The 26,969-nt window shown below is 47.6% G+C and overlaps 1 protein-coding gene across 1 annotated transcript in view; it reads left to right on the top strand.

Annotated features, from left to right (window-relative positions):
- Positions 1–26,969, top strand: part of LOC137557929 (uncharacterized) — a 259,888-nt gene that overhangs the window by 3,193 nt on the left and 229,726 nt on the right. Inside the window, exon 2 of the mRNA XM_068271708.1 lies at positions 26,078–26,236. Coding sequence (XP_068127809.1) covers positions 26,078–26,236 — 159 coding nt within the window. The remainder of the gene's footprint in view (positions 1–26,077; positions 26,237–26,969) is intronic.

Raw genomic sequence — 26,969 nt, 5'->3', positions numbered from 1 at the left:
GCCATGAGCGTTGGCTTAGTACAGCAGAAGTCAAACTTATTAAATAACGATTTAATATTGCAGAAAAAAGTGGAACAATGCAGAAAGTAATGTATGCAAAAGATTTACAGAAAACAAAGTAAAAATTACAAAATAAAAGTTACAAAGATACACACAAGGCTATTTGCTTACCAAAATAAACAGGGATCAAGATAGAAGAACCTTGGACTTGGTTTTGTAGACGGACACACAGTTCTGATTGGATCAGGAGTCCACCTAGCTTCAGCTACCATTAGGAGCGGACTGATTTTAGGTTTCTGCCCATGCCTTTTATGCTGGGAGATTTGCCTTGAGGCTGCAAGCCCGTTCGGAAGGGGGGAACTAGTTTTAATTACATTTCCAGACATAATTTGATTCCCAGATGGTTGAGTTTGTCATATCTTTTCTGTGATATGCGAACTTCACAGGTTTTTCCTGTCCCACTTTGAACTTCGCTGACATTTCCCATTTCCACCGGTAAAAGTGTATGTACACACACATGAAAAAAGACTTCCCTACTCCAGGTGACAATTGTCCAAGCAAAAATACACATCTGAGACAGTATTTCATAGCAGATTAAAGGTGAAGACCTGACTGATATTGGCATAATAAGCCATTTCCTGGCCAGAGGCTAGCAGGCCAATTTAGTAGTTCCTGCTCTCCTATTCAGACCCAAGGGTAGCTGATCACCTGTATAGGCTTCAAAGTGGTTGGGCAACTGTCTGATTAAGTGTTTCCTAATTAGAAGCAGACAATAGTAGCTTTTCCTGCTGGCCATTGAATGCAGAGTAAATTTACATTTACATAAGGAACTCCATGAAGCCAGACTGGCATACATACACCTCTGAAAGATACACAGCAGATGAAATATAGGGCTTCCATGAGATACAACATGGCTGTTATGTTCTGCATATTACCGTACATATCATCATCACCACAATATATCATCAAACCTCCCCTCTTTAAAATGGGTCTGGGAGGTGACTCCCATGAATCACCTTGCCAGCGCTTACACTGCCGGCCTGGCCTGGAGGGGTAACTCCTTAGCATTCTCAGGAGGGTTCCCCACCTGGCTATTAGCTCCCAGCTACCCGGCTGGAAAACTAGGCCAGGTTGCTGCAATGTGTTGCTGCCCCTGGCAACCTGACGTAACCAACCAGGGGGATGATGGTCCGGGACAACCGTGAATTCGCGACCAGAGAGACAGTGCAGCAGCTGGGGAAGGGTTCCGACCGTCACTACACGCCCTTTCTCTATATTGGCAGGCAGGGGCGTCGCTAGCCCTGTTTTAGGGGGGCACGTGCCCCCAATCTTTCCTGGGGTGCCACGGATCTCCGCCCGGCCGCCCCCTCTGTCAAGACTCAGCGGCTCCCTCCAGCCGCCGCGTCACTGACAGTCTCAGACCTCAGGATCAGGCGGCGAGCCGGCGACCAATCGTGCGGGCGCTAGGACCCAGCGCCCGCACTGATATGCGGAAGTGACATCACTTCCGCATATCGAGCGGGTGCGTCCAGTGCCCGCTCGTACATCTGGTCGGGTCGCCGCTGATCCTGAGGTCTGCTGAGAGGTAGGGGGGGAGCGGCGGCGGCGGCGGCTAGAGGGGGGGCCTCCCTGTCACTCACTCACTCACTCACTCCCTCCCTAAAGGGGCTCCCTGGCACGCACTCACTCCCTAAAGGGGCTCCCTGTCACTCACTCACTGCCTAAAGGGGCTCCCTGTCACTCCCTAAAGGGGCTCCCTGTCACTCACTCCCTAAAGGGGCTCCCCTGGCACTCACTCACTCCCTAAAGGGGCTCCCTGTCACTCACTCACTCCCTAAAGGGGCTCCCCTGGCACTCACTCACTCCCTAAAGGGGCTCCCTGGCACTCACACACTCCCTAAAGGGGCTCCCTGGCACGCACTCACTCCCTAAAGGGGCTCCCTGGCACTCACTCACTCCCTAAAGGGGCTCCCTGTCACTCACTCACTCCCTAAAGGGGCTCCCTGGCATGCACCCACTCCCTAAAGGGGCTCCCTGGCACTCACTCACTCCCTAAAGGGGCTCCCTGTCACTCACTCACTCCCTAAAGGGGCTCCCTGGCATGCACCCACTCCCTAAAGGGGCTCCCTGGCACGCACCCACTCCCTAAAGGGGCTCCCTGGCACGCACTCACTCCCTAAAGGGGCTCCCTGGCACGCACTCACTCCCTAAAGGGGCTCCCTGGCACGCACTCACTTCCTAAAGGGGCTCCCTGGCACTCACTCACTTCCTGAAGGGGCTCCCTGGCACTCACTCACTCCCTAAAGGGCCTCCCTGTCACTCACTCACTCCCTAAAGGGCCTCCCTGTCACTCACTCACTCACTCCCTAAAGGGGCTCCCTGTCACTCACTCACTGCCTAAAGGGGCTCCCTGTCACTCACTCACTGCCTAAAGGGGCTTCCTGTCACTCACTCACTGCCTAAAGGGGCTCCCTGGCACTCACTCACTGCCTAAAGGGGCTTCCTGTCACTCACTCACTGCCTAAAGGGGCTCCCTGGCACTCACTCACTACCTAAAGGTGCTCCCTGTCACTCACTATCGGGGTCCCTGTCACTCACTACCTAACTGGAGGCGCCTGTCACTCACTAGCTAACCTGGGGGTCCCTGTCACTCACTACCTAACTTGGGGGGGCTACCATATTAAGGGGGCATTCTGCCTATTTATGTGAAATGCTGTCTATTTATGTGCCTCATGACTGCTGAATGTGTCTTGTTGGGAGCCTTATGATTTGTTGGGGGCCTCATGATTGCTGAATTTGTCTTGTTGGGGGCCTCATGATTTGTTGGGGGCCTCATGATTGCTGAATTTGTCTTGTTGGGGGCCTCATGATTGCTGAATTTGTCTTGTTGGGGGCCTCATGATTTGTTGGAGGCCTCATGATTGCTGAATTTGTCTTGTTGGGGGCCTCCTGATTTGTTGGGGGCCTCATGATTGCTGAATATGTCTTGTTGGGGGTCACATGATTGCTAACTGTGAGACTATGGGAAAAGCTGAATCCTTATCATATGAGACAATAGCATTAAACCTACTTTTTTAGCGTTTTAAAACAGAAAATAAAACTGGGAGGTTCTAAAAAATTGAATACATTTTTCAGGAGTAGGATGGATGAAATTGTTTATCTTCACAGTTTATTTTCAACTTGGATTTTCCATAATGTTCATGTATGAGTTAAAACGTTTGTACAGTATTTAGTTTAAATTGCTGTTGCCACTTTGCGATAGATAAGTGACTTTTGGGTTGCAGTTTGGGCACTCGGCCTCCAAAAGGTTCGCCACCACTGTCCTAATCTGATGTCCCACCATTGCTAGGTTCATGTAAATTTGTCTCCACCCGTTACCACACCTATATTCTGGTCCATGGCCCACCCATTTTTTGGTGCGGAGCGATAAGCACGCCGCACAACGTGATCGTCATATTTTTGGCACGCTAGCTGCAGTGTGCTGAATTCTGCTGCCTACAGTATGTACAGTATACGCTGTTCTCTAGTGCTTGCACTGTGTGCTGATTTACCTCCAGTGTGTACAGTGTAAGGTGCTACTCTGTGCCTTTATTGATTGTAAACCAGCTGTATTGTATGCTGATCCCTGCTACTTTCAGTATGTACAGTATTAGCTGTAAAGCCTGGTACACACATACAATTTTGATTAGCCAATTTTAGCTCTGTTCATAAAATTCATTGTCTGTTGGCCCACTTACTGCACGGGGGTGGGAAATTGGGGGTCAGTGATTGACCAATCAAAATTGTATGTGCGTATACATCTTTGATCTATGCCTATACTGATTGTAAATGATCGAAATAAAGGACAAGGGGCTCCGTCCAATATTTCGATGGGCAGGCCCGTTATCCGTAGCTTACACCGCTGCTAAGTTCATGTACATTTGGCCCCACCCATGGCCACGCCCACTCACCGCATGCCCACAGGTGCCACTGATCTCCAAGGACCCTAGAAACGCCCCTGTTGGCAGGAGCTATCTCTCTGTCCCTTTGGGGAACAATTATCTGCCGGTCTGCCTCCTCCACTTTGGACAGCTCCGAGGGAATAACTTCCCAGAACCCTCTCAGCCAGCCCCCTCCAGCTGGTGACCTGCTGGCCAGACTCCTGAGGTGAGCTCTTCCAGGCTGCTGTCAAATCGAAGAGCCCCAGAGAGCTCAGTGCTGCCTGTCACACATGCCAGGGAGGCCGCAAACTTAGAGGACCCTGGGCCCTCCGCCGGGCCAGGTTCCGAAGGGGACGCTGCTGATCTGGCAACATCTGCTACTTCAGTGGACAGTCCCTCTGCTGTAGACCCACCAGCGCTGCTGGTTACCACTGCAGTGGAGAGAGTGTCCGTATCACACATATCATTGCTCATACCTTGTATCTCAAAATCATCTGAAGGGGAAAGATCTGGCTTGGGGCCGTCTGCCCTTCAGTGGGCAGTTCATCTGCTGCAGTCCAGCGAACACTGCTGGTTACTCCTGCAGCTGACGGAGTGTCCACATGACAAGCATCATTATGTAGCACAACACATATGATATCAACATTATCAGCTCTGCACATATTGTCATTTAGAACATCACACACAACATCACCATTATCTGCAGCGTTATACACATTGCTACTCAGCACCACTTCACAAGTAGCATCAATAGTTCCTGCATCGATTACCTCGATTGTCCGTGCATCATAAATGACATCATCAGTTTCTGCATTTTCTGTATAAACATGTCCCACTCCAGGCCTGGGCACTGGAAACTCACTAGGGCTGGCTCCTAGTATACACTCCTTAGCCCCTGGAGGCTCACCAGCACCCCCCACTTGCACAAAGTTATCAAACAGTACCTTGCAAGAGTCCTGAACTTCTGCTGGGGAGGTGGGCTCCACGGGGGTTAGAGTAGGTTCATACCGGGCCACTAACCGTCCCAGGTCAGTACCCAACAAAACGTTTGTGGGGATGGCATCAGTTACCCCCACTTTTCTCATTCCACTGCCGGCACCCCAGTCCAGGTGAACCCATGCAGTGGGTATGGCTGGGCTGACACCCCCAACTTCTTTGACAGCCATAGTCTTGCCAGGAATGTACTCCTCCGGATTCACAAGCTGGGGGGGGGCACTAGCGTCACCTCTGCTCCAGTGTCCCTAAGGCCGGTGGTAACTGTATCCCCAACCATGACAGGTTGCAGATTCTCTGCATAGCCAGTGGCATTTCTGGTAGCACACAAAGCAGTTTGGACTTCACTGGGCATTGAGGCCTCACTGTATTTTGGGGCCTCCCTCTTCCTCTCTGGGCAAGTCATGCTGATATGACCCACCCTGTCACATACAAAGTATTTCCGGGTGTCCGTGGTTGGTGGCTTGAATCCAGGAGACGGTGGTGCTTGCCTCCTCTGGGTGACGGGTGAAGCAGGTTTAGCGATCTGTTCTCCGTTCCAGCTGGGCGTAGTAGTCCTCCAGGACTCGGATGCTCGATGCGCTGTGTAGGACCAGCGACTTTCGCGGCCTCATCCACAGTCTTTGGCTCTCGGTCCAGTACAAAGAACCGGACCTCAACAGGACAAGTGTGTAGGAACTGGTCCTTGATCATCAGTTCCTGCAGGGCATCAAAGGTTTTGACTGACAGTCCTTTTAACCACTGCTGGAAGGCAGTGCGCAGGTTGCAAGCATGATCCAGGTAACTGTCGTTAGGATCTCGCTGCACTGTCCTGAAACGTTTGCAATACACCTCTGGTGTGATGGCTTGCTCAACTGCCTCAAAGTCTGCTTCTTTCTCCTGGGGGAGACTCACAAACGCCTTCAGGGCCTTGCCTCTCAGCCCTGCTGTGAGATACCTTGCCCACTGATCACGGGGCACCCCATACTGACGACAAGTCCTTTCAAACCCCTGTAAGAAAGTGTCTATATCAGAGTCCTTGTTCATAGCGGGGAACTTATCCAGGGGGGTTCTGTGGACTCGCTCACCTTCGCGTTCTGCGGATCCAGCAGACAGGTTCTGCTGCTGAAGTTTAACCAGCTCCAGCTGGTGTTGACGCTCAGCACTTTCCCTCTCGGCCTAGTGTCGCAGTGCAGCTTGTTCCCTCTTGGCCTGGTGTCGCCACTCAGCTTGTTCCCTCTCGGCCTGGCGTCGATGTTCAGAACGATCCTTCTCTGCGTGTCGATGCAGTAGGATCAGCTTTAGGCGCAGTTCTGGATCAGCCGAACCAAGTAGCTGTAGGTCAGCTTCCAGAGATGCCATCTCCGTGTTCGGTGGATCCTCCAGGACATCGTCTCCACTCGCATCCTGTGGCGGGAGTGATTCCTCCTCTGATATGTTGTGAGCTGCATCTGCTGGAATTGGAGCACGGGCTTGCTCTGCCTCATCATACTCCTCAAGGGCACGAACTAACTGCTCCTTAGTCTGGCCTCTCACTGTCTCGATGCCTCTGTGCTCACACAGGTTGAGTAAGTCGCTTTGATTCTGTTTCTTATAGCTGGTTGTTTTCTGTGCCATTGTATTGCCAAACAAAAAAGAAAAAAGAGGGGAGGGGAAGCAAAATGCCAAGTGTGTACCTTTGTGAAAAAAAAAGTATATACCTGTAGATTCTGCACTGAGAAGACTTCTGTAGGCTAGTCGCTTCTAACAGCTTCCAGCCTTTAGTACACAGAATAGAGAGCTAAACTGGGTACTAATGCACTAAATGTTCCCACCACTGCCAGCCAATTATGTCAGGAACCGGCCCCGCGGCAAGCCTGCAGATACAGTTGCCGACTGCGAGTTTGACAAGATCGAGAGGGGAAGCAGCCTTAGTCGAGCTAACACAAGGCTGTGACCCCTCAGAACACTTCTCACTGCCACCACTAGCTGTTGCTAGACACTTCCACTCTGCTGTGGAGTGATCTGCACGCAATCCGCGTTTTCGTATTCGGGTCAGCTTTGTGCTTTAGGCCGAATACGGGATGCGCTTAAGGCCAAATACGGGACTGATTTTAGGTATCTGCCCCTGCCTTTTATGCTGGGAGATTTGCTTTGAGGCTGCAAGCCCGTTCGGAAGGGGGGAACTAGTTTTAATTACATTTCCAGACATAATTTGATTCCCAGATGGTTCAGTTTGTCATATCCTTTCTGTGATATGCGAACTTCACAGGTATTTCCTGTCCCACTTTGAACTTCGCAGACATTTCCCATTTCCACCGGTAAAAGTGTATGTACACACACATGAAAAACGACTTCCCTACTCCAGGTGACAATTGTCCAAGCAAAAATACACATCTGAGACAGTATTTCATAGCAGATTAAAGGTGAAGACCTGACTGATATTGGCATAATAGGCTATTTCCTGGCCAGAGGCTAGCAGGCCAATTTAGTAGTTCCTGCTCTCCTATTCAGACCCAAGGGTAGCCGATCACCTGTATAGGCTTCAAAGTGGTTGGGCAACTGTCTGATTAAGTGTTTCCTAATTAGAAGCAGACAATGGTAGCTTCTCCTGCTGGCCATTGAATGCAGAGTAAATTTACATTTACATAAGGAACTCCATGAAGCCAGACCGGCATACATACACCTCTGAAAGATACACAGCAGATGAAATATAGGGCTTCCATGAGATACAACATGGCTGCTATGTTCTGCATATTACCGTACATATCATCATCACCACAATATATCATCACAAGAATATTCAATAAAAAAGTGTTTTCCTACTTTTTATAAACCATACAGTTATCATATTTGCTTTTGTGCTCAAGTATTATTATTCATTTCAAAATGACAAGTTCCCAAAGTTTGTTTGCTCTGAAAGCTGCCATAGAATTTTATTCATAGATACAGTATTTATATATTATAATGTACCCAGTGAATTTTTCTGAGCTGTGTCTGATCTGCACGTTAGAAGGCATTTCAGCACTGCCAAGGAATGTTTACATTCCTCTCTTGCTACAATTAAATAGAGATGGGAAGTCCGGATCTTTTTAAGGATTCGGATGATTCGAATTGGATCATTGAAAAGATCCGGATCTTTGAACCGAATCTTTGAATCATTTTACTAGGGAAGGAGACTGGGGGTGAAATGACTAGCAGGACAGGACTTTCCCTGCACTGTACATTCTGTTCAAGCCTGGCTGCTAGTATAGCACGCTATGTGTCAACTTCACTGATATATTTTACTTTTAGTTCTGTTTTAAGACATGATATGTAGACTCGTGCAGGATAATGAGACAACATTTCCCCACCTAAAGAGAGAGGTTTAGCAAGCAAGGGACCTTATCCCCTCCAGAGTTAAGTTAACAGTTAAGACATAGCCCCCAGCCGTCCCGAATCTTGTGGGACTGTACCGATTTGGAGGGCCCTCCTGCTATCCCGCGCTCCCCCTCCCTACCCCTTGTGTCCCAGGCGGCAGTGGGCAGAGAGGATGAAAAAAATTATTGAGGCGCCAGCCGCGCCGAAGTGGTCATGACATTCTTCCTCCCTCCCATGGAATTTGCCCCCCTGTGTCCCCCCTGCTAGCAGAGTGCGCAGCTGAGCGGAGCGAACTGTCATCTTACCGGCATCCATCCATGCATACCGGTATCCAACTTCACTCTGCTTCCTGTGACGTCACAGGAAGCTGGATGAAGCCGGACAGCGGTACGCATGGATGGATGCCTCGATCTTTTTTTTTTTGCATTCTACAGGCACCCTCCTCCCCACTCACGGCCATCCTCACCCTCCTCCCACCCACCGGCACTCTCACCCTCCTCCCCACGGTATATGGGGGAAATATTTATAAAAAAAATATAAGGGGATAGTATCAATTACATTTTTTTTTTAAAAACGTTATGGTGGGTGTGACTAGGGTGTGTGTTGGGGGTGTGGTTATGGGGTGTGGCCTAAGTGTCCCGATTTCTAATTTTAAAATGTTGGGAAGTATGGTTAAGAGTTAACATTTTATGGCCTGCCCATCTGATTCTCCCTGAGCATGCTGGGTATTCTGTAAATCTAAACTTTATTTATTTACCACCAAAGCAACAGGTGTGTATGCAGCACAGCAACACACAGGATCTATTAAAGGAGTACTGTGGGTTTCTTTAAAAAGAAAAACGGACACTTACTTGGGGCATCTTCCGGCCCCCTGAAGACATTAAAGGAAGGGTTCAGGGACAAAAAAAAATACAAATCCACTTACCTGGGGCTTCCTCCAGCCCGTGGCAGGCAGGACGTGCCCTTGACGCCACTCCGAAGGCTACCGGTTTCCTTCGGTGGCGCACGCGACCTGGTCAGGCTGGCTTCCAGGTCGGGGTCTTGTGGTTCTGTGCCTGCGTAGTACAGTCCGTAGGACGTCCGATGACGTCAGCGTGCCAGCGTGAGACACACGTTGGAGCGCACAAGAGCCCGGCCTGGAAGCTGGCCTGGTCAGGTCGGGTGCGCCACCGGAAAAGACCGGTAGCCTCCGGAGCGGCGTCGAGGGCACGTCCAGCCTGCCATGGGCTGGAGAAAGCCCCAGGTAAGTGGATTTGTGTTTTTATTTTATTTTTTTAAACCGTGGATCTTCCCTTTAAGTCCTGCACCATCCCTGCAGGGTCTTCCATTCCCCGACGCCGGTCACGGTGTCATTATTCGTCTAACTAGATGAATATCACTGCAGCTGCGCAGCCAGGGCCGCGTGTGTCCTCGCTCACGATCGTGTCATCGGGACTTACTGCACAGTACAAATCTTTCTCGAACTGCTCCTGTGCAGTAAGCTCCCGATGACGCGGTCGGAAGCGAGGACGTGCACGGTCCTGGCTGCGCAGCCGCAGTGATAATAACACCGTGACTGGTGGCGGCAAATGCAAGATCCTGCAGGGACGGTGCGGGAGTTGATGTCTTCAGGGGGCTGGTAGAAGCCCCAGGTAAGTGTCCAATTTTCTTTTTAAAAAAACCCACAGTACTCCTTTAAAGGGAACCTTAAGTGAGAAGGATATGGAAGCTGCCATATTTATTTCCTTGTAAACCATGCCAGTTGCCTGGCAGCCCTGCTGATCATCTGACATAAGTAGTGTTTGAGTCTAAACCCAGGAACAAGCATATGGCAAATTCAGTAAAACCTGAGTCAGAGTATCTGATCTGCTGCATGCTTGTTCAGGGTCTGTGACTAAAAGTATTAGAGACACAGGGTCAGCAGGGCTGCCAGGCAACTGGTATTGCTTAAAAGCAAACAAATATGGCAGCCTCCAAATACCTCTCACCTTGCCAGCAGTGATAGTGGGTGTGTGAGTACACATGGCCAGCAGTGATAGCAGCTGTGTGAGGACACATGGCCAGCAGTGATAGTGGGCGTGTGAGACTAGGAGTTATTAACTTTGTAACCAAAGAGCTGCTGCTTATGCTGCTGTAATGTGATCCCTCACCCTCAGTGAGCTGGGAGGAGTTGCTTCTCTCACTCCCAAGTCCCTAACTCTTCACAGCTCAGCAGAAGCAGGGATGGTCGTAGTCAGCCAACTTCGCTACGCTGGAACTACGCGTATTTTTACGCAAATACGCTTTGCAATCTACGGCTCCGAAATCAGCCACTTCGCTACGTTAGCATACCGTAGACTACGCATTAAAATACGCAAGCTTCACGTATTGCGTAGTGTAGTTGATGCGACCGCTTATGCCCTTATGCGGAAAATTTCCGCAATAATCTGCTAACTATGCGCATACACAAACTAATATAAGCATACATTCCAACATCCAATGCGGCAATAAAATTTCTGCGCATGCGCAATGACCCATATAAATGCAGTTACCGCACGCGTAGTTGACTTCGCAATACAAACGTCAACTACGCGTAGCAGGGGAAGCTACGCATGGCAGGGCTACGACTACGCGGAAATGCGTACGTGTAGTTCTTAAACTTCGCCTACGAACTATGATGCGTAGTTGCGTACTACGATGCGTAGTTTCGCGCTGGCGTAGTTTACAAGCAACCCTGAGCAGAAGCTGCAGTTCCTGTTTCTTCCAGCAGACATCCACTGTGAACCGAATCGTTCATTGTGGTGATCCGGATGGTTCGACTCACAAAAAAGATCTGGATCAAAGATCCGAATCGTTCATGATCCGGACAACACTACAATTAAAGCGGAATATAACCCTGCATTTCAACTTTGCTCTAAAACATTATTTACAGTATATTATATGCAACCAGCATTTTCTTTTACTAGACCAGCATTGAAATGGTTACACATAGAGCTTTAAAGAGACACTGAAGCGAGACTAAATCTCGCTTCAGTGCTTATATTCAGCAGGGGCATGTGTGCCCCTGCTAAAACGCCGCTATCCCGCGGCTAAACGGGGGTCCCTTACCCCCCAAATCCCCCCCTGCAAAATCTACGGTTGGTTGAGGCAGGGCTAACGGCTGCAGCCCTGCCTCTCAGCGCCGTCAATCATCGGCGCATCGCCGCCTCTCCCCCGCCCCTCTCATTGAAGGAAGACTAAGAGGGGCGGGGGAGAGGCGGAGATACGCGCTGACAGACGCGCGTGAGGCAGGGCTGCGGCCATTAGCCCTGCCTCAATGTGGAAGAGATCCCCCGCTGCACGGAGGGGATTTGTGAGGTAAGGGACCCCCGTTTAGCCGCGGGATAGCTGCGTTTTAGCAGGGGCACACATGCCCCTGCTGAATATGAGCTCTGAAGCGAGATTTATTCTCGCTTCAGACTCTCTTTAAAGTTCCTGGAGAGAAATGCAGACGCATCTGAAGCTTACATAGATACATTTTGTTTACTTAAATGTATCTAAGTGTGGAATGTGACTCACTCTCTCTGACTGTGCAGGAGCTGGAGGACAGCCAAAGAGTGTGTAACATTTCTCACTTGTTACATTCTATTTAGTTAAATGTATCTATCTGAACTTCGGATGTATCTGCATATCTCTCCATGGAACTTTAAACCTCTGTGTGTAACCCTTCCAATGCTGGTCTAGTAAAAAAAAAAATGCTGGTTGCATATAATATGCTGTAAATAATGTTTTAGAGCAAAGTTGAAATGCAGGGTTATATTCCGCTTTAAGTAAAGATAATAAACAGGGAGGGGTACACCTGCATGTAATTAGAGTGTGCTAGGGTCCAAAAGGACAGACGATAGACGATCGATAGAGGCCAATCTTTCATGGAAAATGTTGCTGCAGCAAGAAGCTAAATTTATTCCAGAGACAAGGGCATGTGGCCCGCTGGGACTAATTGCATTGTTTTCTCTCTAAATATTGATGTTTCATTAACCACCTGGGCGGTATGGACGAGCTCAGCTCGTCCATCACCGCCGGAGGCTGCCGCTCAGGCCCTGCTGGGCCGATTTGCGCCAAATAAAGAGCAGCACACGCAGCCGGCACTTTGCCAGCCGCGTGTGCTGCCCGATCGCCGCCGCTCTGCGGCGATTCGCCGCGAGCAGCGGCGAAAGAGGGTCCCCCTAGCCGCCTGAGCCCTGCGCAGCCGGAACAAAAAGTTCCGGCCAGCGCTAAGGGCTGGATCGGAGGCGTCTGACGTCAGGACGTCGGCTGACGTCCATGACGTCACTCCGCTCGTCGCTATGGCGACGGTGTAAGCAAAACAAGGAAGGCCGCTCATTGCGGCCTTCCTTGTTTATTCTGGGCGCCGGAGGCGATCGGAAGAACGCCTCCGGAGCGCCCTCTAGTGGGCTTTCATGCAGCCAACTTTCAGTTGGCTGCATGAAATAGTTTTTTTTTTATTTAAAAAAAACCCTCCCGCAGCCTCCCTGGCGATCTTATCAGAACGCCAGGGTGGTTAAGAGTTTCATTATTTACTTGCATAACTCTGTTTTTAAATTCTGTGTTTATTGTTTTGATTAGGTTTAAGGTGTGCAGCAGGCGATTGTGTCCCCTTGTTTCACTATTGAATCTGTTGTCAATGATCACCATAACAACAGATCCACGGCAAGATCATGTTCAGAGAGGCGGGAGACCCGCGGCTCACCAATTGGTTGGAGTAATGCACATGTCACTTCCGGGGGGCAGAGCTAAGGATGCCGAACTGGTGTGGCCGTTTGAACCGTACCAATATGGGGGGTGTGAGACTATTTAAAGAGGAACTCCAGTGAAAATAATGTAATAAAAAAAGTGCTTCATTTTTACAATTATTATGTATAAATGATTTAGTCAGTGTTTGCTCATTGTAAAATCTTTCCACTCCCAGATTCACATTCTGACATTTATTACATGGTGACATTGTTACTGTGGGCAGGTTCTGTAGCTGTTTCTAGCTGTTCTGGCTGTTAGACAGCTGTAAACAGCTAATTCCTGTCTGTGAACATTGTTACATTATGGCAGTTTGCCCAGAGTACCGCGGTATTCAGAGCTTCTTGTGGGAGGGGTTTCAGCACAAAATCAGTCACACAGCACCCCCTGATGGTCTGTTTGTGAAAAGCATTCTATTTCTCAAGTAAAAGGGGGTATCAGCTACTGATTGGGATAAAGTTAAATTTTTGGTCGGAGTTTCTCTTTAAGATGAACGACCCTTGGGTAAGATTGTCGACTGTTATAGCCTCTAAAGAAGTGTTTGTTAGGGAAAACAGCTGTCAGGCTTGTTAACTCCCACTGCTAACCACGCTGTCTGTGTGCTTTGTGATTAAAAGGTACCAATAGCATTAATTGTGCCTCATCTTTTCCTCTTTATGTGTATATTATATGCTGTACATTATATTTTAAAGTATTGCTAAGAGGAAAAGAGGCTTTCGGGAGCAGCTCATCATAGTAGTAAAATTCAACTTTTAATAGACTTCCATAAAAAATATTGCCATGCAGCAATAAAATAGTAAATATAAGCAGAAAAATACTTATCAGGCGCATGCAGTCAAATAGAGGTGTGGAGGATCATCCACTGCACCTCTATTTGACTGCATGTGCCTAATAAGTATTTTTCTGCTTATATTGACTATTTTATTGCTGCATGGAAATATTTTTTATGGAAGTCTATTAAAAGTTGAGTGTTACTACTATGATGAGCTGCTCCCGAAAGCCTCTTTTCCTCTTAGCAATACTTGTTGAGCTATGTACTTTTATCTGGATGTTGCACCATCAATTTGAATGTTTTTGCAGTTGGCATATGGTGTGCACACGCCACAAAAAAACCTTTTTGTCACACATAATATTTTAAAGCAAAGAACAAATGCTGTGTTTCATACCACTTTAAACCCCCAAAATACCCCTTAGTGCTGCTATTTCAATGGGCGCTTATGGCGGCACACAAAAAATGTACATTTTTCAATACCCTTTTGGTACGTTGATTGGTGGTGGGGGGTCGTTAAGGTTAGGTGGGGGGTTAAGGTTAGACGTGGAGGGTGGGTGGTTATGTTTAGGATTGGGGGCATGGGTAAGATTAGGTTCTAGGTAGGGTAGGGTGTTTGTGCTGGGTGGGGGGACAATTAGGCGTCGGGAAGAGAGTCTGTGCGGTGCGTGTGTGTGTGTGTGGGGGGGGGGGGGGGGGATTAGGGTTAGGCGTCGGGCAGGGTTCTATGCGAGAGTAGGTTTAGGTTTAGCTAGAGTATTTAATACCGATATTATATGATCCTTTTTTACACTTTAATAGGAGAATATCTGTAAATTTACCAATATTCTACTATCGGCTTTCCTGGGCGTCTTTCCTGGGCTTCCAAATTAGCAGGCACCCTTTTATTATGTACGCCTGCAAGGCCCCTGAACAGTACATTTGCTTAGGAGAGTCAGGCTGCAAACTTTACATAAAATAAAAGATCATTTATGATTTTTTTCCCTTATATTTCTAGCTGATTTGATTAATCGGCTTGACTCTGCCAGAAAACTATAGCCTCAACATGTCTGCTTGATAGCGTATAATTGTGACCTAAAACCTATTTAGACTATTGATTGGAAAGGAGTAAAAATTTGCATTGATTAGGGGCAGGAGTGGTGGTCGATTTATGGGCGGTCACATTGCATTGCATCAAACGATGCATCAAAAACGAAATGCGGTCTAATCGATTTTCAATACATTTCCTACTTAAATGTATTAAACATTGATGTGCTATGTGTTGTAGGAATTGATCCCTCTCTGATCATATTCCGATCAGAGAGGATCAAAGCTAGCCAAACACTAAGAGGTTACCAACCAATGTGGCAAAAGTATTGATCCCTATCTGATCAGAAAACAGAACAATAATGAACCAAAACTCGGATCTAACATGAAGTATTTGGAGTCAATGGGGTTGATTCACTAAACCGTGCTAACGCATAGCATGGCCGTCAACACGACTTATCAGAGATAACACGCAATCCATCATAAATCACAGCCGTGCTGTGAGGCTGTGTTTACATCTGTAGTGTCAGTCTCAGCTGCTCCCCCGCCTCCTGCATAGCTCCGGTCCCTGCCCCCGTCCCTTCCCTCCAATCAGCAGGGAGGGAAGGGATGCAGGCGGGGACTGGAGTTCTACAGGAGGCGGGGAGAGCAGCAGACTGACACTATAGAGATAAACACAGCCAGCTCTGTCAAGCTGTTTGTCAGCAGCGTGGCTGTGATTTATGAGGGATTGCAGGGTGCAGGGGGACCTTAGGGGGGTTTAGGATATCAACAGAGGCTGGGCTGTATAGGCAGATTCAGCCTCTGTATGCAGATAATATTCTTCAAACCCACCTCGGTTCTCTTTAACAAACTGATGCATCAGGGGTGTTGCTAGCCCTATTTTGGGAGGCACGTGCCCCCAATCTGTCCTGAGGTGCCACGGATCTCTTCCCCAGGGGTGCCCGCAGGGCCGCGCCTGGGCGGGTGCATTGCACCCAGGCCCCTGTCTCTGACAGGCGCCGCCTGGCCGCCGCTCACCCCCTCTGTCCGCGGGCTGGCCGCCGCGTCGCTCAGACCTCGATCAGGCGGCGACCAATCGTGCGGGCGCTAGGACCCAGCGCCCGCACTGATATACGGAAGTGACATCACTTCCGCATATAGAGCGGGTGCGTCCGGCGCCCGCTAGTATTGGTCGGGTCGCCGCTGATCCTGAGGTCTGCTGGCTGCGAGTGCGAGGTAAGGGGGGGAGCGGCGGCGGCGGCAGGGGCTCCCTGTCACTCACTCACTACCTAAAGGGGCTCCCTGGCACTCACTCACTACCTAAAGGGGCTCCCTGGCACTCACTCACTACCTAAAGGGGCTCCCTGGCACTCACTCACTGCCTAAAGGGGCTCCCTGGCACTCACTCACTGCCTAAAGGGGCTCCCTGGCACTCACTCACTGCCTAAAGGCGCTCCCTGGCACTCACTCACTGCCTAAAGGGGCTCCCTGGCACTGACTCACTACCTAAAGGGGCTCCCTGGCACTCACTCACTGCCTAAAGGGGCTCCCTGTCACTCACTCACTACCTAAAGGGGCTCCCTGTCACTCACTCACTACCTAAAGGAGCTCCCTGGCACTCACTACCTACAGGGGCTCCCTGTCACTCACTCACTACCTAAAGGGGCTCCCTGGCACTCACCCACTACCTAAAGGGGCTCCCTGGCACTTACTCACTGCCTAAAGGGGCTCCCTGTCACCCACTCACTACCTAAAGGGGCTCCCTGTCACTCACTCACTACCTAAAGGGGCTCCCTGGCACTCACTACCTAAAGGGGCTCCCTGTCACTCACTCACTACCTAAAGGGGCTCCCTGTCACTCACTCACTACCTAAAGGGGCTCCCTTGCACTCACTCACTACCTAAAGGGGCTCCCTGGCACTCACTCACTACCTAAAGGGGCTCCCTGGCACTCACTCACTACCTAAAGGGGCTCCCTGGCACTCAATCACTACCTAAAGGGGCTCCCTGGCACTCACTGCCTAAAGGGGCTCCCTGGCACTCACTGCCTAAAGGGGCTCCCTGGCACTCACTCACTGCCTAAAGGGGCTCCATGTCACTCACTCACTACCTAAAGGGGCTCCCTGTCACTCACTCACTACCTAAAGGGGCTCCCTGTCACTCACTATCGGGGTCCCTGTAACTCACTACCTAACTGGAGGCGCCTGTCACTCACTAGCTAACCTGGGGGTCCCAGTCACTCACTACCTAACTTGGGGGGCTACCATATTAAGGGGGTATTCTGCCTATTTATGTGAAATGCTGTCTATTTATGTGCCTCATGACTGGTGAATTTGTCTTGTTAGGAGCCTTATGATTTGTTGGGGGCCTCAAGATTGCGGAATTTGTCTTGTTGGGGGCCTCGTGATTTGTTGGAGGCCTCATGATTGCTGAATTTGTCTTGTTGGGGGCCTCATGATTTGTTGGGGGCCTCATGATTGCTGAATTTGTCATGTTGGGGGCCTCATGATTGCTGAATTTGTCATGTCGGGGGCCTCATGATTGCTGAATTTGTCATGTCGGGGGCCTCACGATTGCTGAATTTGTCATGTCAGGGCCCACACGATTGCTGAATTTGTCTTGTCGGGGGTCTCATGATTGCTGAATTTGTCTTGTTGGGGGTCACATGATTGCTAACTGCGAAACTATGGGAAAAGCTGAATCCTTATCATATGATACAATAGCATTAAACCTACTTTTTTAGCTTTTTAAAACAGAAAATAAAACTGGGAGGTTCTAAAAAATTGAATACATTTTTCAGGAGTAGGATGGATGAAATTGTTTATCTTCACAGTTTATTTTCAACTTGGATTTTCCATAATGTTCATGTATGAGTTAAAACGTTTGTACAGTATTTAGTTTAAATTGCTGTTGCCACTTTGCGATAGATAAGTGACTTTTGGGTTGCAGTTTGGGCACTCGGCCTCCAAAAGGTTCGCCACCACTGTCATAATCTAATGTCCCACCATTGCTAGGTTCATGTAAATTTGTCTCCACCCATTACCACACCTATATTCTGGTCCATGGCCCACCCATTTTTCGGTGCGGCGCGATAAGCACGCCGCACAACGTGATCCTCATATTTTTGGCACGCTACCTGCAGTGTGCTGAATTATGCTGCCTACAGTATGTACAGTATACGCTGTTCTCTAGTGCCTGCACTGTGTGCTGATTTACCTTCAGTGTGTACAGTGTAAGGTGTTACTCTGTGCCTTTACTGATTGTAAACCAGCTGTATTGTATGCTGATCCCTGCTACTTTCAGTATGTACAGTATTAGCTGTAAAGCCTGGTACACACATACAATTTTGATTAGCCAATTTTAGCTCTGTTCATAAAATTCATTGTCTGTTGGCCCACTTACTGCACGGGGGTGGTAAAATTGGGGGTCAGTGATTGACCAATCAAAATTGTGCGTATACATCTTTGATCTATGCCTATACTGATTGTAAATTATCTAAATAAAGGACAGGGGGCTCCATCCAATATTTCGATGGGCAGGCCCGTTATCTGTAGCTTACACCGCTGCTAAGTTCATGTACATTTGGCCCCACCCATGACCACGCCCACTCACCTCATGGCCACGCCCATTTTGTCATATACCTCCCCGCCTGGTGCCCACAGGTGTCCCCGATCTCCAAAGACCCTAGAAACGCCCCTGTGATGCATCATTGGTTTCCAATGGTTCTGGGGCTGTGTTTTGGCTTTCAGGGACAACAAAGGGACACCTTCAGAAGTGATGCATTGTGTGTCTTTATGCCCCATTCTCAACTGCAGTCTTCACCCTGTGTGGCACATCCCTGCTCAGCCTCGGGAGACTAAAACTATCACAGGTAACCAGCAAATTTGACAGCAAAGCTTTTATACTGACGTCAGCCAATAAGTAAGAGTCAGCCACACTGCTGTCCAATGGAACACACTTCCACCCAATAGCGATTGATTCTAACAATAGAGCCAATCACTTCCTGGTTAGCGATGGTGCTGGAGAGCGTACACTAAGCGTCTCACATGTGCCTGTCTGTTGGAAAACTTTGGAGGAAGCCTGTCTGCATGCATTGCGTTGAAATTTGGAGACACCATCCTCAATCATGTCCGTTTGTGCCGGCTTCCGGAAGTAACTGACTCAACGCTGGAACAAGAAGGAGGTGAGAACGTAACAGTACGCCTGCTGCATTTTTGGTGCAATTCTCATTCAGTACAATTGAATAGGACTTTCGAATCAATCGAACCAAAAATCTCTGTGAGGATCAAGTGCAGGGGGAAAATGATTGTATTCTCTCCTGTAAGGACCATAGATGAGGTGACTTCTCTCCTGTGAGGACAGTATGAGGTGACTTCTCTCCTATGAGGATGGTAGATGAGGTGACTTCTCTCCTGTGAGGAAGGTAGATGAGGTGACTTCTCTCCTGTGAGGATGGTAGCTGAGGTGACTTCTCTCCTGTGAGGACGGTAGATGAGGTGACTAAACACCTTGAGGAAAAAGCAAAGAGACAATGGGAACCTAATAGCGCAATATGTCACTAAAGTGGAAGATCAGGATTAGTGAAATAATATTCACGAAGGTAGTTTGCTCAAAGTGAACTAACCGTTTCAGGGAGGTGGAGAATTTTATAGCCCGTCTCCACTCGGATGTCCCAAAGATGGTGTCTTGCTCTGGTGTCGCTTTCTTGATAAAAAAGGGTACTGGTGCCAATGGTGGTCAAGCCACTTTGGAAGGAAGAAGAGGTGCCCAGGAAGGATAAAAATCTGCTGAAATCTAATAAAATTGAAATAAGAAAAGGGGTGGCCCTCCCTTTCAAATTATACTAGGAGGAATTGTAAACAAGATTTATTTTGCATAGGCAATGTGTTTCGTAGTTCACAGTCCACTTCCTCAGGCCACTTGTAGTGCCTAAAAGATCAATTAGGGCTGCTCAGAGCTTAAACTTACACAGAAGAAGTCATTAGACGTGATTGTTAAAAGACATAATAGAGAAAAAAAAATTAAAATGCATTAAAATATGCAGCCAAAGGTTCAGTTACCAGCAGCTCCATTCATCAACGTGTATAATTTATGCACAGCAAAGGCCAGAGCTATATGCTCTTAATTATAACTAAACACAGGCCACTTGCATGCCACCATATAGAGATATTTAGACAAAGAACATTGCTGCAGGACAAAAATGTCAGCAGTACTGAATGTCAGTTGCCATGGCAATGGAATTTCTGTGCTGGAAAATGACAGTGCTTGAATGGATATCATATATGGCCAGAACCGATGATGGATCTCAGCTCACAGGTAGTATAATTCTAATGGTTGCCATGGCAACCAACACAGCATATAAAAATTGAAATACATATATGGCTAAAACATAGCAGGTAAAATGTCGCAGATGGAGTCTCTGCAAATAGAATATATTTACATTCCTAGAAGTTATTATTCAATGTATAAATGTAATATACGAGGCAGCTGCGGCGAACAGCATCGCCGCCGCACCTGCCTCCATGCGGCCATCCGTCCGTCCAGCGTCCAGGACGCCGAGGACCGGAGCCTTCTCACTTGCCGGGGGTCGCCTTAGCGCGCAGGCGCGCGCACAGACGGTACCTTTATGCGGGGAGGAAGCACGTCAGCTGACCTGCTGGTCAGCTGACGTCAGAGGAGTCCCACGGCGCCCAGGATTGGCTGATTCAGGAGGGGCATGCCAGTGGGGTCTCCTTTGCTTCATAAGCCTCCAGGCTTCATTCTGCAGGTGTCTGTTGTCGTGAATATTTGCAAGTTAGCGATCAGACCTTAGGCTAGTTCCCTGGTGTTGATGCTAAGGATTTCACACCTAAACTAGGATATTGCTACTTTGCTATTGTTGATTGTTTAGACTAGTTCCCGGGTGTTGATGCTAAGGATTTCACACCCAGACTAGGTTATTATTTACTGTTTTGATCTCCTGTGTATGACTCTTAGTGATTACTCTGACTCTGATCCTGCTTTCTGATCCTGTACTTTCGCCTATCTGCCTACCTGTTGCTGAACCTCTGCCTGATTACTGATTACTCTCTTGTCTCACGATTCTGTACCAATACGTACCTTCCTGTTGCTGAACCTCTGCCTGATTATCGATTACTCTCTTGTCTCACGATCTTGTACTGATACTTACCTCTCTGTTGCCAAACCTTGCCTGCCTGACCATTCTACTCATCAGTGGGCCCTCGCCACTGGTGAGGTGTTAGCTACACCAGCTCCTCTGGTGAATCAGTTCTGCTAGGCCGCAGTACAGCCTTAATTGCCTGCTCCTCAGGTAATCTGTCATTGTAGTATTACTGTATCCCTTAGCCTGCAGTACATCCTGAATCACTCGCTCCTCGGGAGATTCAGCCTCTTCAGTTTTGTTCTCCAGCTTGCTGGAGCTTGTACGCTAGTGCACGATTAGTGTACTGTTATTACCTCACCAGCCCCTCTGGTGAGGTCTCATTGCTATTAAAGTTACGGTTGCACCAAATAACTACACACCCTGCTCTTTGTCTGCTATACTGGTATTATTGGTGATTCTGCAGATCACACATAATCGGGTATAGCGTCTGCATTATTGGTGATTCTGCAGATCACCACATAATCAGACATCTGAGCTACGACACCCTACCGTTACAATAAACATGTTACATATGGAGTCATTCATAGAAGACATGCCCTTAGGGCATAACACTATCACAGGAATTAGAAAAATTAATAACCCCAAAAGAAAACAGTCAGCCTTGGCCCGCGACCAAAGTACAGTGTTCAGAAGAAGGCACGTGCCATCAACCCCCAATATTGTCAGGACGTAGTTGACTATTTAACACAGAAAACCTCATCTTTCTCAGCTTCCGCATGGCGGACATATCTTCCTCCTCCTGCTCTGATTCTGGCACCCCACTTAACACTCAGTCGGCTGTCACCACCGAAGTGCCATCACCCCAGGGTTCAGCGGTGTGGAAATTTTTTTGTGTGTCTGCCTCAGATGAGAGCAATGCCATCTGCCACTCTCTGCCACCAAAAATTGAGCCGTGGAAAGACCGAGACCCGCGTAGGGACAACTACCTTACGAAGGCACATGATTACAAAGCACAAACTGCAATAGGATGACCAACTGAAGGAAAGCAGCACACAAAAGCAAATCAACACACCGCAGTGGAAGATATGCAATTATTTCTCAAAAAAGGCGATACCCAAACTGTACCGTGATGTTGAAAGGCAAGTGGTGTCATCTCTGGCACACAGCGTTGGGTCAAAGGACCATCTGACCACGTGGTCTGCAAAGCAAGGTCAGGCCTGCCCGAAGACTAAGTCAGTCCCGACACACAGCATCTCTGCCTGCACGCCGTGTGACTGCCTGCCCCAAGATTAAGTCGCTCCCCACACAGCATCTCTGCCTGCAGGCCGCTTGACTGCCTTCTCCGCCACCACCAGCAGGGTTCAAGACTCCAGGCGGATCCCTGAATTTTTAAGGCCGCGCTATACTAGTTTTTCTGGTGCATGTACATGCCTGCCTAATTTTTCTGGCTGCACTGTGGCTGCAACAACAAAACAAAAGGCATGTACATGTGCCAATTCCCCTTCGTGATCATTACCTTGCCGCGGTGAAGGGGCTTGCGTATCACAATGAAGCAATGACCGCCGGCTATATGAATGTCTCGGGGGGGGGGGGGAGCACACCCAAGATAATAAGGTAATTGTTTCATTGTGGACAGACCAAATTCGATCAGCTGGACAATCACCTCAGCCTGGAGACCATATGGGCTTGAGAACCGCTGTCGCCTGCACTCTCGCCATAGTGCGCACCAGTCCAGCACCGCCGTCACAACACAAACAGCTGTTTGCGGTGCGTTACACAGTGAGTTTGGTGTGTCAGTGTGAAGCAGTACTCTAATTACACTCCATGATTGATGTATACACATGCAAGATGTTTTAAAGCACTTTAGGCCTGCAATTTAGCATTCAATGTGATTTCTGCCCTTAAAACGCTGCTTTGCGTCAAATCCAGATTTTTTTCCCGGGATTTTTGGCGTCTATCCCACTCATCCATGCAAAAACTCAGATGTTAGACCCCTTGAAACATCTTTTCCATCACTTTTGTGGCCAGCATAAATTTTTCTAGTTTTCCAAGTTCGCCTCCCCATTGAAGTCTATTGCGCTTCGCGGAAGTTCGCGCGAACCGAACTTTTTGCGGAAGTTCGCAAACCGAAAATTGGAGGTTCGGGCTATCTCTAGCTCTAAGTCTACTGGGTGCCAGAATATTCCTGAGTCCATCTAAAGACTAGTCTGGGCCTAAGTTATAGAATCTGTTTGAGATAGGGGTCTCTCCAGAGCTTATAAATAACTAATCTTAAAAGCTGCTGAATGAAAGATGGTTTCTATTCGTATTTACTTTTTGGGAATGATTGATGTATGAGTACTTTGGTCCAAGTCAGGCAGTTATATGAGTTTTCTAGGAAATACCCAAAAGTCAGAATTTCCCAAAAGCAATGTTGCTTTTCCAAGGCTTGTGGTGGGAACTCTTGTAACAAAAATAAGAGTTTTCATCCAAATAAAGTTAACTAAATTAGTAGACTTAATTTGATTGTTTTCAGTATACAAGGAGAGGTCCAAAAAGTCTATGTTCTGTTGGTTAATATTGGCAGAGAAGGAGAGACCCTAATCATTATTGTTAATGGAATCAACTAGTTGCAGTGCATCATTGGGTGAGCCATCCCATATAATGATGATGTCATCATCAGAATAGTGCCAACAATGGGCTTGATTCACTAACTGGCGCTAAGTGTTAGCGCCGGTGTGAAAAGCCATTTTTTGCCCCAGTGCGCGCAAAGCTACTTTGCGCGCAGCCCCGCTCACTGCGCGCAGCACGGGTGCGTCTATATTAGTGCGCGGTGCGACGATAACGTTTCAGGGGCACCCGATGCGCTGTTATCAAGAGGCAGCGGGTGCGACGTTATCGTAGCACCGCGCACTAATATAGGCGCACCCGCACTGCGCGCACAGTGAGCGGGACTGAGACTGGTGTGAGGGCGCAAACTACTTAGTGCCGTAGTTTGCGCCCACTAACTGATAGGGCTCACTAACCGGCTTAGCGCCGGTTAGGGAATCAAGCCCAATGTATGTTGTTTTTAGAAAGGGGGTTGCCTGAAAGAAATGACTGTTCAAAAGACAGCATCGTGAGGTTTGCATAGGACGGTGCAAAATTTGCCCCATCACTGTTCCTTTGGTTTGGAGAATGATATTGTTCTGAAAGTAAAAACTATTGTGTGCTAACATGAATTGAGTGGCCTGAAGAAGGAAATTCGTTTGTTTTAGCGTAATTTTGAGATCAGAATAGAGATAATGTGCTGTCGCACCCAAACCAGTGTTGTGATGAATACTAGTATATAAGGCTGTGAGATTGTAATTGTCAGTGGAAAAAGTTCCTAAACTGGAATTTTAGGACATCAGGCCAAGGGATTCTAATCCCACTCTTCTGCATGAGCAAAGGTTAAAGCAATCTTTCATAGTTCCAGAGTGTCAATAACTTGACTGTGGTTTTGATTTACTAAGGCTCTCCAGTATTGAACAACATAATAGAATGCGACCCAAAATCCTGTAACACCATTAGAAGACATGTGGCCTCATGCAATATAGCAGGATTACAGGGACATGGAGGGCTACTAAGTAAAATATATATTAATACTGTACAGTGCAATGAACAAAAAAATGGCATGTATGATTGGTTATGGATTTTGTCCAATAAACTAAAACAAAAACTAGAACAACATATTCAATAAATAACAGTATAGTAGTGAGCACTGAGCAACTGAGCATGAGCAATTAGGTTCTCAGCAGCGGTAGGGATAATATTCTGATTTGAAAATGGTATGCTTTCTTGGATTTTTATTTACAAAAAGTTCTAAGTGTGTGCTTACAGACACAGACAGATGTAATCAAAAGACCCATGCTTTACTTACATCTCAGCTACTGTCTGATATGACATGACATGGATGGCAATTTGCAACTGCTGTAATCTAATAGTAGAAAGCTTTTAAAGAGGAACTGTAATGCAAATTACATTCTGAATAATTTTTAGCACATTCATTTATAGATTATTTAGGCAATGTTTGCCAATTGTAAAATCTTTCCACTGCTTGATTTACATTCTGAAATTTATCACTGGCGGTGACATCTTTAGTTCTGCCAGATGATCTGTATGGAATGTTCGTTACTGAGAGTTCTATGCACAGAGGGAGATACTGCTTGCTTGGCAGTTGGAAAAGCAATTATTTCCTGAATTGCAACAAGGTTCACAGACAGCTAAAGGTGCGTACACACGCCATACCGCCGCAAGCGACGGATCCGTTACACCCTCCCGCTGGGCGGACGTTCATCCGACAGTAGCACATGTGTACACGCTGTCGGCATAGTGATAAGGCTGTTTCTGAATGATTCGCTCAGCGGCTGAACGTCCGCACAGCGGGAGGGTCTGACAGACCTGTTGCTTGCGGCGGTATGTCGTGTGTACGCGCCTTAACTGTCAGGACCACAGTGATTACATAACACTGTGGGAGGGGTTTCACCACAATATCAGCCGTACAGATCCACCTGATGATCTATTTGGGAAAGGTAATGATTACTCATGGGAAAGGAGGTTAAAGTTCCTCTTTAAAGTGTGCAGGCGAGGTTTCGTGAATCACTTTTACTTTCACTGTTTTCATGTAAACACCAAACTGGAACCTTAGTGTTAGTAAATTAGTTAAAGAGAGTCTGAAGGGAGAATAAATCTCGCTTCAGACCTCATAGATAGCAGGGGCATGTGTGCCCCTGCTACACCGCCGCTATCCCGCAGCTTAACGGGGGGCCCTTCACCCCCAAATCCCCTCCTTGCAGCGGGGGAGCGCTTCCGCATTGGGGCAGGGCTAACCGCCACAGCCCTGCCTCATGCGCGTCTATCAGACGCGTACCTCCGCCTCTCCCCCGCCCCTCTCAGTCTTCCTTCACTGAGAGGGGCGGGGGAGAGGCGGCGATGCGCGTCTGATAGACGCGCTGAGAGGCAGGGCTGCAGCCGTTAGCCCTGCCTCCAGGAAGAGCAAAATTTACGACCAAGTTGGTCATTGATTTTGCAGGGGTGGGTTTGGGGGTGAAGGGACCCCCGTTTAGCCGCGGGATAGCGGCATTTTAGCAGGGGCACACATGCCCCTGCTAACTATGAGCTCTGAAGCGAGATTTATTCTCGCTTCAGAGTCTCTTTAAAAAGACTGTAAATATACATGTGACTATTTATAACTAATGTAGTGCATATCTTTTTTTCCCTGTTCTTTTTTTCTTATAGAATTTGACTTTGAGCTGCATAAGTTAAAGAAGTGTTTTGAAGAACTTCATAGAGAAGCAGAACATAGGGCTGACTTCTTTGTCGTAGAAGAATCTATTAATGATGAGCTGGAAGAGGTGAAGGAAAGCTACACCAAGTTTGCTGTGTTGTCGCAGAATGGTAGGCTTTTTATAACATACCTTCAACTTAGCTCTAAACTATCCTTCTTTGGAGTAGTCTTTCCCTTTATCCTTCTATCCTCAGATGTTTTATTTTCAGAAGCATTGATCAGAATAAATTAATTTTGGTATACAATTAAAATCGTTTTTATCATGTACAGGTGAAACTCGGAAAAATGTGAATATATATTGTACAACAGTCCATATATTTCAATGGTAAAACTAATATATGAAATAGACTCATAGCATGCAAAGCGAGATATTTCAAGCCTTTACTTGTTATAATTTTGATGATTATAGCTTATAATTTATGAGAACTCCAAAATCAAAATCTCAGACCATTAGACTATTGTGAAAATGTTCAATATTGTAGGCTCAAAGTGTCAGCCTCTAATTAGCTAAGTAATCCAAAACACCAACAAAGGGTTCCTATTTCATTTATTATTTTCACCTTTTGGCTCCCTGCACACTGCAAATCCGTATTCCGATTCCGTTTCCGATTCCGTTTCCAATTCCGTTTCCGATTTTCCCTGAATACATTCAACAGAAAAACGGATCAAAAAACGCAGCATGCAGTAAAGATTAAAAATCTGAATCGGAATCGGATGTAAAAACAGATTAAAAAGCGGAATCGGAATCGGAAATGTATGCAGTGTGCAAGAGGCCTTTAAGTTGAATTACTGAAATAAATGAACTTTTGCACAGTGTTCTAATTTTTCGAGTTTCACCTCTAT

The sequence above is a fragment of the Hyperolius riggenbachi genome, chromosome 1 (genome assembly GCF_040937935.1).
Source record: "Hyperolius riggenbachi isolate aHypRig1 chromosome 1, aHypRig1.pri, whole genome shotgun sequence".
Lineage (NCBI taxonomy): Eukaryota > Metazoa > Chordata > Amphibia > Anura > Hyperoliidae > Hyperolius > Hyperolius riggenbachi.
The sequence above is the reverse complement of the archived record's forward strand: the minus strand, read 5'-3'. Positions and strand labels throughout refer to the sequence as shown.